The sequence below is a fragment of the Barbus barbus genome (genome assembly GCF_936440315.1).
Source record: "Barbus barbus genome assembly, chromosome: 39".
NCBI classification, from domain to species: Eukaryota; Metazoa; Chordata; class Actinopteri; order Cypriniformes; family Cyprinidae; genus Barbus; species Barbus barbus.
The window spans coordinates 1,226,810-1,239,709 of record NC_136717.1 but is presented as its reverse complement, the minus strand read 5'-3'; the positions used below and the strand labels follow the sequence as shown (position 1 = coordinate 1,239,709).

At 36.2% G+C, this 12,900-nt stretch overlaps 1 protein-coding gene across 2 annotated transcripts; it reads left to right on the top strand.

The window, feature by feature from the left end:
- Nucleotides 1-6,088: 6,088 nt before the first annotated feature.
- LOC306858240 (uncharacterized protein) lies at nucleotides 6,089-12,855 on the top strand. 2 transcript variants are annotated; one of them, XM_079398672.1, is made up of 3 exons: nucleotides 6,089-6,160; nucleotides 6,564-6,780; nucleotides 11,362-12,855. In XM_079398672.1, exons 2-3 carry the CDS (start codon nucleotides 6,696-6,698, stop codon nucleotides 12,036-12,038), a joined length of 762 nt encoding a protein of 253 aa, XP_079254798.1. In that variant the 5' UTR covers nucleotides 6,089-6,160; nucleotides 6,564-6,695; the 3' UTR covers nucleotides 12,039-12,855. The 2 variants fall into 2 exon arrangements, with proteins under 2 accessions (XP_079254798.1, XP_079254797.1); XM_079398671.1 differs by having other exon boundaries at nucleotides 6,104-6,160; nucleotides 6,627-6,780.
- The last annotated feature ends 45 nt before the right edge of the window (nucleotides 12,856-12,900 follow it).

Here is a 12,900-nt window from a genome sequence, read left to right as displayed (position 1 = left end):
ATAGGATCCACTGAGCTTAGGACTGCTGGAAAGCTCCGGTACACTTGTATCTCTTTCTTGGCCTTTTCAGTGACTGAGGGGCCACTGACGTCCATCTTCACCCTTTCCAGCAGAGCTCCCAAGAGCTGTCTTCAAATATAAAAAGGCCTTATGATAATTCATCAAGCATTATGTGATCAATACAAGTATGTGAGTAATAATGTCGATCATACATGTGCTGCTGCTGGTTTTCTGTCTTCTGTGAACCGATGATACTGCTCCTGCTGCAGCAGCTCTTCTCCTTTTTCCTCCTGGGTCACTTCTCCACCCTGTTATTAAGCATACACAATAGTAAGTTAGAACAATATGTATACAATAGAACACATAAGTCTACTTTATAATCATGAACAAACCTTGTTTCTGCTTGCACATGTGACCGTTTCTTTCTCTAAGCGGGCCCAAACAGCCCTATCCTGAACCTTGGTTTTGAATCGAACATCCAGGGCTGTAGCCTGTGTAGGATATCAGAGACTGAATCAGTCAAATTTAAGATTCGATCAGAATATCGAAACATGAGAAGCTGAGGGGCCTCAAAGCTGTAACAGGACAATGTCATAAATCTGTCCAAATGCTAGCGCCAACTAGTCTGAAGCAAGCAAACTAACCAGCAAGTCTCTTTCACAGAACAGCTTACAACCTTGAGACAAAAGAACACTTATTGATTATTCCAATTCAGGAAGGAGACCGTCAAATTTGGTGCAAGTAATCAAGACGTGAAAATCACGATCTACAGACTCTCTTGGGCTGGTCTCCCCCCATACAGGACAAAGACTTAGACTGGAATTCCTTAGGAGACCTTTTAACCTGGAGGAGAATGAGGGCAGATTAATCTAAATTGTGAGCATAAACCAAGTTATTTAATCTTTTCTATTGAGAGACGCTTCTGAGCCGAGACTAGTGAGTGTGACCCCGCTTGAATGAAGGCAGAGAAGGCTGTACCTGGAGCAAAAGAGCTTCTCAAACTGCAGTAAGTGAACTTACAGTTAACATCTGAGATCGTACAATATGGTCGAAATTGAGCGTGTTCCTCGCTTTCTGTAATGCCTGGTTTTATAGCTGAAGTGATGTCCTGCGGGTTCCAGATCAGTCAGTAGCTATTCTCCTGAATCTCAGCCTGTAGCAGAACGAAGCTAAACTGCAGTGAGTCAAAGGGAAATAAATCAGTGGATAAAGAATAGTTTTGAGCGTGTTCCTCAATCCTATTTATCAGAGCCATTATTATTCATAGTTTGATTAGCAGTGCGTGTCCCATTGTTAAATCATCTATGACTCCCTCAGTTAAACATTAGAGAATACGCTTGTCTGTTTGTGTAACGTTACACTGTTCACTGAGTGAAGTTAATCTCGCTCAACACTGCGTGTGTCCGGGAGATTTGAATGGGAGTTTTTAAAAGCTTTATCAAGTAAAGTTTCACTTTGAACCAACAGAGAATCACACCAAGCTGTGATTTTAATTAGTTTAACTCTGAACGAACTGAGAGTTTAAGCGCCACATCGCAGAACAACTAAAAGCGGTGTTGTTTATTTGTACAGTGTTGAAATGCGCCAACATTTCATGTAACATGCTTAACTGTACTGGCAATGCAACGGAAGTCTTAACCTACTTCCGGAGCAACGTTGAACTGCGCACGCGCAGCACATCGATGCTTGCAAAACAGCGATTTAATAATATTGCATGCCTCCTTGATAACATTTAATTGAAAAATAAAGAAATAATTTTCCTCATTAAAAAAAAAAAAGGAATTGTTTTTTTAATTGAATTAGTTTTTCACCTTTTTCTCTTTTCCCTCTTCCTCGTTAGAGTGACGAAGTCTTCACATCTTTAGTCTACCACCTAGACACCCTGAGACCACCACAGTCATCACCACGCTACACTAGTGGGTCAAAATCACATTGAACTGTTATTATTTTTAATAATAATCCTAATCCTGAGAAGATTCCTGACACAAGATTCAAGCCAGAACAACAACCACGAGGAGCTAGTCAAAATCACCAGCTCTCTAAGCTATGCCTTCACAACCCAGCTGAAACTGAGCGACAAGCACGTCACCCACCTTCAAGAGGAGCTGACACGTGCTCAGCGCCGCATAGACAAACTGGAAGTGAGAGTTCAAGATCAACTCAAAGCACCCAACGAGAGGGAGCAGGAAACAACAGAACAAGTTAAGGAGCTCCAAGCAGCCCTGACAGCAGCTCAGCTCGACCAACAACCTGCAAAGGCTGCAAAGTTCAACCCGAACTCCACAGAGGGCCACACCATCCAGGCCCACCTTCAAGATATCCTTGAATGCCTTGTTGCTTGATTTTAGTGTTTAGTGTTTTTTATTGACTTTGTACCTTCAAATAAAAACATTTTTCAATTATTCTTTAAAAAGTTATTTTTTTTAAATAAACGTGAGCTTAATGGGAACATGTCTCAATGTATATGTTGGTGAGCTTAATAGGTACGTTTACCCTATATGTAATTCCTATGAAGTTTCTCTTCCTTTACTCTGTGTATTTAATGTCAAACTTCTCTAAAACAGCTCATAGTGTGTTTTACTCACTGATGCTACTCAGTTTGGCTGTGATAGGAGATCATATATATGCCCTAAGCTTGTGCCCCCCTCCCTCAAATATTAAAGTTAAAAAAAAACATACTATAAGGGTCAAAATAGAACTTTAATAAAATATAAAAGTAAATGAATAAATAAATTGTAATTAAATGTTATTATTTACAAATTACAATTGTATCTCTAGAGTTATCTATGGCTATTATATTAATACAGTTGTCTGGTTGATTTGATAGTCTCAAGCATTCAGAAATCACACTAAAGAAAATTAAGCAGTTTTACTACGATAAACCCATGGTTCATTTTTCAAGTGTTGTGATGTCCACGTGTTGTTTGTTATGTAATTAGAGGCTGTGTCATCTATAGCAAAAAGGTGGCAGAAAATGAAAGATTAAGTGGATATTTGAAATAAATGTTTGGTCAATAGCCTATTAAACAAGGATATGATCATCCTGTAAGTATAACAATAGCACTTACCAGGCCTTTGGCGCCCTTTACGGGCATCTATAACATGTAATGTTGAAAGACACCATCACAAAATTAGTAATGGTTTTACTGGTTATAATGGACCCTGTTGGTCTCAACTGGTAATTGGTTTCCTTCTATTGGTGGCTTTTTAAAACCAATAAATCCTAATGGAATATGACCCAAAACACACTACAGAAGAAAACCGTTGTTTTTTTAATGGTTAAAAGTTGATGGTATTAGAATTTTCTGTGATGGTTCTATTGTTTTATTTGTTTGTTTATTCCAGCAGTGTTGCCTCATTGTTTTTATATAATGCATAAGTAATTTTAAAGACTTGTTGGCTAAGGTGTGTTTTTATAATCACAAAAATATATGATCTTAATACTACTTTGTATATTATTATTTGAAGTAACAAAACCAAGGTTAATTAGCGGTTACCATGGATACAACAACCATGATTTATTTTTATTTTTGGTTTTATTCGTGTTAAAACCATGGCTTTCGTATAAGTGAACATGGACACTTGGAGAGAATATTAGATGCGTTCGGTGGTGGTGAAATTATTACCGACATTAAAACACATTATTAACCTCAACACCCAAAAACGTTTCACAGGATTATGATTTTATTAATGTAGCCTTTTTTCATGGGCATAGTTGTCCATCAATTATGATCATTTGCATTCAGCCACAAAACATGAGGTGCGAGCGCGCACACACTTGGATGGGTTAAATGAAGAGCACAAAATTCAGAGTATAGGTCACCATACTTGGCCACACATCACTTCACTTCCATAATATCAATATATACTATTACTAAAATAATAATATATGGAACCGATGGATGTTTACTCATAGTTAGTCATTTTCTGATTCAAATTCAAACATATATTCTTTAAAGCCTAAAAATCATTTCAAGTAAATAACGAAGACATGATAAATAAGTTTCCAAGAAAGTTTTAATGTGACCTTCATAATACAAAAACACAATTATTATGTGATGTTCCACATCTGCCCATCGCTTTAAGAACCGATGCATTTTGAATTCCTGTCATTCTCTTTTGAATGGAGTGTCTTACTGAACTCAGACTTGACTAATTACCCTCTAATCCCATGAGCCTCACCTAAACACATACAGTACCACGCAGCAGATGCACGGTCCGAACAGCCATTAAAATAATCACTTCCTCCTCACTTGATCAGAGGCAGAGTGTATTGTGGATGCTTAACGCTTTGTTTTTAATAAAACCTGTTTGTAAAGAAATTGCATGTAAAGGGATTATATATTTTATAAATGAATTGAAGATATTTAAATGTGTGTTTTTGTTTTATTGCATAAATATGAAGTTCATGCAGTTAATTTTAAATTGCTCTTCTCACAGATCCATCTAAATCCATAACTGCATTGAACATCAGCCCACCCTGATGCATAAGACATGACACAGTTTTCTTTTCTATGTCCATTTGGCTCTCCAGACGCCCAGAACCTGCAACAACAGATCAGCATTAGATGTTCAGTGCTGCTTTCTGTATGATATGATACTGACTGTGAGAATCATTTATTAGATAATAGTTCATTCTCACTCAGAGGTCAGTGTGCTGCCATCAACCCATTTCCATATGCCCTCCACATTGCTGTCAGTCAGACCAATCCAGACTTTTTCTACACCAAAAATCTTGCTTCAAGAAACCTACCTGCTAAGCTACAGTACTGATAAAAGTGTTTAGGCACTTACAGTATATAACAATTCTGTAAAATTAGACTGTCAAAAATGTCATACATAAATTTTCTTTATCAAGTAACTTCTATTAATAAATTAAATCAACCTTTGGTGTGAGCATCCTTTGTGTTTAAAGCAGCTTTTGCCCTCGGTGCACTTGCGGGGGAGTTTCTTGAAGCGTCTTGGAGACGTCTCCACAGTTCTTCTGGATGTAGTCTGTCTCGGTTTGTTCTGTTTCTTCGTTCCAGACAGACTGGATGATGATGACCAGATCAGATCTCTGTGTGGAGCACAAAAATCTCACTGGATTATTACAATTAATGAATGTTTGGAAATGTAAACTGATATTACTTAATGAAACACTACAGCAAAAGATAGAAATAACTACATTAAAACCGGTAAAAAATGCTGGTGTTCTACCAATTTTGGACACCACTGTATATGGAGCCCACAAGAATCAGTAGAATATTGTGGATTGATATAACATTATGTGGAAAATACAAGACAAAGCTATCAGCAAACAGCACAAATAGTTTTTCTCGACCCATCTCAAAGGTAAAATTATGATCTCATCATGAGAGTAACCCTAACTATTTAAATACAATTACTGCAGAAACACACAAATATCTGTCTAAATTAATGTGTAGCTTTAGAAAGCCATCAACGTAAATGTCATTTAAATGTTGAAATGAATCTGATTTGCTGTTGGTGTGTGAATACAAATGTAAAATCAGTCTGGTCTGCGATGCTCTTGTGTTTCTGTAATAGGTGTTGATGCTAATCAGTATGTGATGAAGTAATGTTAGTATAGTTCTGCTCAGTGATTCAACTTCACATTATTTGCATACAAGCTCATGATCTGAGTGCTTTGAACAGCCAACTGAAATCTGTAAAAAAATAAATAACATATATATTACTTGAAATCTGAGAGTTTCATAAGCAACTTTTAATCACATTTTAGCACAAATAATCTGGGGAAATGTAAATAATTTAACCATTTTAACCAAAGATTTCCATTCAGACGGTCAAAATACTCTGTTTTAAATTTACCGTCAATGTAATGCTTTTACAGTCATGGCGCTTTAATGAAATCCACTTCAAACTAGAAACTAGATTTATTGTGTTGAGAAACTGAGATGGAATAAGATGGTTACATTGACGTAGGGATTCTTTTAATAAATTCAATCTATGCAAACACAAATTTAATTTTGTTCAACAAATTATTTGAAACATTCAGAAGTTTTTCATCCTATGCCTTATTATTTATATTTGTTTACTAATATAAAGTTCTATGCATTTATCAGGACTTTTATTTTGGTGTGGTGATGTGACGTCATAAGGACGCGCCGCGCTCCCGCGTCTGTGATTCTGCTGAAGAAAGGTGTGTGCTTTTAATGGTTTAATGTGTTCAAATCAATACAGCTCGTGTAGAAGATTCAGTATTACCAAAAGCAATGTGTAGTGCATGTTATTTTGTGTTAGTAAAACATTCGCACTCGAGTAACAGTAAAAGTGCGTCTCGTTTAGCTTTCTGTTCATCAGACAAACAACAGTCTCAGTCTCTGGCAAGAAATGTTGGGGAAAACTCAGTCAACTGAATCTTTTGATTCTCAAAATCACTCGAATCTGCTGCTCAAAACACTGAACATGCAACGATCTGAAATCACAACTTTTACAAACCAACTACAAATGTTTCATGAAAGTGAGATATATGAACTTGATCTATAATGTGTCCTTTTATTAATTTGAGTGCTAAGTTTGGTTGCTTGTTTTTGTCTCTTCAGGTGATTGAAGGCCATTAACACTCTCTCTCTGACTGACTTGTTAATTATTCTCTTCTTAACCAGAACAAAGTGTTCAAACACACAGAAAAACTCCTGAAGAAACAACTCCGATCCAGAGACACTGTTATAAAGATGGAGTTTATTAAAGAAGAGACTGAAGACATGAAGATTGAAGAAGCATTCAGAGTCAAACATGAAGAAACTGAGGAACAAACAGGTTGGTTTTCATTCTGAAAGCTGATCTCCGTCACCTGTGTGGTTTAATAATAATAATGCATTTTAATTATCATGCGCTTTTCTTAACCCAAAGCACTAGAGCAACAAGCATAATAGTATACAACAATAAGCATCACAAAAAAGAAACCATATAAAACACTCAATTACACTAAGCAGTTTTAAAAAGATGAGTCTTTAACGATTTATTAAAACAGATGAAGGTTGGAGAATCTCTAATTCCTGCTGGTAGATTTCACAGTCGTGAAGCTGAGACAGAGAAAGCTCTACGACCCATAGAGTTTAGTTTATATGCTGAAGGAGACACGATCCAGGTGAGCAGGAGTATAAGGGGCAGTCCCGGGAATCGCTTGAATTTTAAAATCAAAACGCGCTTGAATAGGAAGCCAATGTAAATTATGCCGTACCGGAGTAATATGTTGACGGCTGACTTCTGAATATATTGTAATTTCTTAATAGACTTATCAGGGAGACCGATGTAAAGTGCATTGCAGTAATCAAGCCTTGATGGGGTGAAGGCATGAATAAGCCTTTCTTGCAGCTGGCAATGATAGAGAAAGATGGAGTCTTGCAATATTTCTCAGGTGGAAGAATGCAGTTTTTGAAACCATTTTGATATGGCCATCAAACAATAGTTGAGGGTCAAAAATAAGATTGCGTACTTAGGTAGACGGGGTAGCAAAGTCACAATCAGTAATCGCATTAGAACTATTCAATTTATGTAAAGCCGTCGGCATACTGACACACACAAATCTGTTTTTGACTCACTGAGCTTGAGAAAATAAATGTGCATCCAGGCTTTTATCTCATCCAAGCAAGCAGTAAGCGTTATAATCGCAACATTAGAATTAGTGTGCGTGCTGAGAGAGATCTGAGTATCATCAGCATAAAAATTACACCCTATCCCAAACTTACAAATGATCTGACCCAAAGGCAACATATAAACGCTAAAGAAGATAGGCCCAAGCACAGAGCCCTGCTGTACTAATGTTGGTTCAGATTGACATTTCCCCAAACAAACAAATTGATAGCGATTTATAAGATAAGATTTAAACCATTCAAGTGCAATACCAGAGATCCCTAACCATGTATGCAATCTTTCAAGAAGGACAGCATGAGGTATTGTGAAAAGCAGCAGTAATATCTAACAGGAGTAAAATACTACAAGCCCCCTTGTCAGCAGAAGTGAGAAGATCGTTTGTAACCCGGATTAGAGCGGTCTCAGTGATATGACCTGATCTGAATCCGGATTGAAAAGGTTCTAAGGTATTGTTTTTGGACAGGTATCGCTGTTCAAGAACCTTATCTAAAAATGGAAGATGGGCAAAAGGCCTGTAATTTGACACATCCTCTACATTAGAACCAGTCTTTTTAATAACTGGTGTGATGGCTGAAGAAACCTTTCCAGTAGATGGTTATTAATGATTGCAGTAATAGAGGGGCAAAAGAATGTTACGCACCGTTTCAAAACCTCAGTGGCATGGGATCAAGAGGGCTTGTTGATGAATTCATAGACATGACTAATTTCAATATATCTTCTGAACTAACAGTTGCAAAATTTGAGAAATTTAATTAATGCGTTACGATTGATTTAATTTGAATTTGAATCTTTAGGGCTTGTAATTAAACGTCTGAAAGTAAACGTCTAATGGGGCTATTTGTAAGAATCTTCATGCATTAATCGCTTCTTTATTGCCAGTAATGTAAACCGCTTGAGACGAAACAGACTGATTTTTATGTGAAGTACTCTGACCGTTTTTGGAAAATCAGAAGGATGTGATGTTTGTGCGCTCCTGAGAGCTTTCATTCTGTGACACATGAAATGAATGCAGTGTTCAGTTAAAGTGGTCATATGACGATGCTTATAAGAACATTATTTGATGCAATGCGTTTGTTTCAAAATATTATTTTCCACACACCGTACATTATTGTTGCTCCTTTCTGAAACCCATCGATTTACAAAACTCCTCGTTCTGATACGTGTGGTGTGCTCTGATTGGCCAGCTATCCAGTGCGTTGTGATTAGCCGAATACCTCAAGCATGTGACTGAAATGTTACGCCCCTTACCATATTTGGAAACACACAGCGTTTCCACGATATGGTGGCAGCGGCAACCATACTACATCAAGAATAAAAGTTATACTTTCGTTCTTTGCGTAAACATTTGGGCGGTGTTATGCAAATGTAGATTTGTGGGGGCGTGTTTAAATGAGGCATTTTAGGAAGCAGTCTTAACTTTTATTAAGAATATCTCTTTGAATTTGAGACTTTAAGATTTGCGAATTTACAATTTATCTATATATGAACGAAGGGTAAATTTTGGTTCTACTCCAGAAATGCATATCTATAATGCTTACAAGAAGACATTTTATAATATAAATAGAGGTACAATTATCACGTTTTCAAATGTACCTTGATGCTAATTAGTTTTTTTGCTTAAAACCCACTTTAAGCCATCATCGAGTGTTTAACTTCCAATTGAGAGATAAAGTGGATTTTGATTCTATGATAGGCAGACATGCACTCTGTATGTTTTATGATGGATTGAATGCGACACCTGCTTCTCATTTGTCATAAACATCCAGAAACTCGTCATAATCACATGTCTGTTTGCTTTAGTATTTCATGTGTAGAAAAATGTTTCTCTCATTTCTTTCATACGTCATCGCAGGAGATATTATCCCATGTTTGACAGATCTAGAGAGTGAACACGCTCTGACTCATAACACTCGTGAACGTGGAAGAAAACGGACAGTGCTCTTCAGATCCCATTCAGTGGAGAATTAATAGAAATTATATTCTGTATAAAGAACATGCTTGCATTTCTTCTGTGTTTGTTTACACTGGTTTTCGAAACAGCGCCACCTTAATTTGTAGTGCTTCCAATTAAGTGATAAAAAGTTGCAATTTGTTGCAAATGTTGTACAAAATAAATACACTCGTCTTTGCACTAATAAAATGTGCAACAATTTGTTTTACTAACAAATTATATGTAATCTAATTATTATTAATAATAACACTGAAAAGGGTTCAATGACCTCGTGAGATCTCGGCAGAAAGTCTACGATTTATTTCCAGAACGTGATGCATGATGGGATACACTAAGCCTCGAATAGCACTCCAGATAGTCTGCATTTAAAAAAAACCTGGCTACATACAGTATACTGGGTTAAATGAGACTTGTCACAGCACTTGCATGTTATTGCCTTTTTGTTGGTTTTGATTGCTTCTATTGTCCTCATTTGTAAGTCGCTTTGGATAAAAGTGTCTGCTAAATGTAAATGTAATATTAGAACAAAAGCAGAGGACCTATTACCGAGCCCTGTGTCACTCCATACTTGCGTTTGTGAAACATCTGGTCATTTACACAAACAAAGTGGTAGCAGTTGGATAGATAGGACCTAAACCATATGCCAATTTCATTCTCAGGCTGTCCAAGAGAATGCTGTGGTCTGTGTTGTCAACCTCTTTTAGTAGCTTAATTAGCGATGTGCGACATAAATCATCTGCGATATTGTAATTGTTGTTTTAATGATATTCAATTTGACTGAGTATTTAGCAAAAACTATGCATTTAGAGTTTGTTCTTTCACTGCATGATTCAGTCTATTAAAATACATTTAGAATGATCACAAAATTCAAGATATGGGGACAGAAAATGTATATAATTTCAAATAGTTAATCAATATCACACAAAGTGCCGTTTCTTTCTCCAAAAATGACCATGATTACAAATGTAATATTTTTTTTTATTATTTTTTTTTACAACAGTTAAAAAAAAACACGTTAATTAAGAGACTTTCGTTTTAGACACCATATTGCCTATTATTTTGACAACAACAAAAAAAATCCAAACACAGCCACAGCACTATTTTGTGTCTCTGAGGAACATGACGGTGTTTCGTTCCTGAATGAATCAACCGTTTAAATGATTCGATTCAATCGCTATGACTCGCTTATTAACAGTGACTTGCTGCCACCTGCTGTTGGTTTTAATTTCATATATAAAGTTTCTTTTTATAATTTAAAATTTAAAATAACAGTGTTCAACGTTTTATGTTTAATATATCAAAACATTTCTGGATGTGTAACTGCAGGTTAAATTCATTCATGTTCTGCATTAATGTGTAAAAACATCTAAATGCTACTTCAGATGCAGCTTCTGTGTTTCCTTCTCATTGCAAAGATGAATTATATTGATACTGATTTAATTTGCTTGGTAACAGCCCAAATAAGAATTTGACTCAAAAGATAATGGGCACTTTTAGAATAATGGCTTTATAAAGGTAAAAATGCCCATAAAAGGTAAAAATCAATTTAAACTTGTTAAAAAAGATAAATTTCTATCAGTGTGAACTGACGACCACACAGAATTAGAAGAATATCAAAAACTTTAGGAGTCAGCTGTCCAAGAAAATATTGAGATTATTTTTTGTCAATATCACACACCCCTAAGATTAATGTATATAAAGTGTAGCATACATGCTGTTGGTTTTATTTTTATGTTTGTTGTTTTGTCCCATTAAAACTGGTGTTAAATTGTATTTGTCTTTTTTTGTCTTAGACCTGTTGTCACTGAAAAAGGAGAATCAAGAACTGGATGAAAAGGAAGATAAATATCAGTATGAGGAACATAATTTCATAAATGGAGAAAAATCATTTAGTTGCTCACGTACTGAAAAGACTTCCTCACAAAAAAGAGCTCAAAAGACTGGAACTACAAGTCATTTCACCTGCCAACAGTGTGGAAAACATTTCAACAGAAAAGGAAACCTTAATTACCACATGAGAATTCACACTGGAGAGAAGCCTCACACATGCCCTCAATGTGGAATAAGTTTTACTCAAAAAGTGATCCTTGACAGGCACATTAGAGGTCACACTGGAGAGAAGCCTTACACCTGCAAACTATGTGGAAAGAGTTTAATGCGAAAAGCAAACCTTAAAAACCACATGAGAATTCATACTGGAGAGCAGCCTTACACCTGCCCTCACTGTGCAAGGAGTTTTTTACATAAACAAACTCTGAAGGACCACATGAGAATTCACACCGGAGAGAAGCCTTTCGCCTGCCCTCAGTGTGGAAAGAGTTTCGCCGGAAGAGGAAACCTTGTGGTCCACATGAGAGTTCACACTGGAGAAAACCCTTTCACCTGCCAGCAGTGTGGAAAACGCTTCTCTCAAAAAGGAAACCTTAAAAAACACATGACGGCATACTGTAAAGAAGCCTTCTACAAATGATCACAATTTCAGACATAGTTATCTTTAGATGTGTACGATCACATTGATGTGAAATTTCAGTGGGTCATGAGATAAATTCAAATCTGCTTTTGTTGCACATTAACTAAATGCACGTGGCTTGTTGATCAAAAATAATGAGTTAATTCTCAGTGAAACTGTCAAACTCTTCACAACTTCTAAACATTCTTTCATCATGTGAGCCGTCACATGCAAAACAATCCATTCAATCATCGAAATCTCTCATGAATGTATATTCCATAAAAATTTACATGCAATGTTTATAATGTCTGCCATGTTGGCAAATGGCTTGCCATTGTAATGAAATGGAATCACAATCATGTTTGGAAGCATATATTACCTACCATTTTGAACAAGGAGGAATGTCACAACCCTAAGCCACAGCAGTACTGTATAAATAAGATTATATTTGTTTGATGCATTCATCCATGTGTCAGATTTAAACTGAACATTCACAGTTGCTTGTTGTGGAAGAGCAATAGGGAGATATGAAAGCATGTGGTGGTGATAGGGGAAGACAACCAAGTGTGTAAAAATGAATAAGCAATGGTGAATTTTCACTTTACATAACACATTTCTACAGAAATAGACGTACTGTAAATAAAAATGTTCATTTTGTTTTTGTGTACTACAGTATTGACTTTTCCCAATACATTACCTACTGTTGAAACACTCGATGTGAAGCACAGACAAAACTGACATTCTTGTACAGTATGAAAAGCAGTCTGTCAGGAAAAGAAGAATTGCATGACTAATATGAACTGAAATGTGCATAGAACAAATAAAACAAAACATCTAAACATTTTGACCAGGATGGCTCACATTTCACTTACAGTTTACAGAA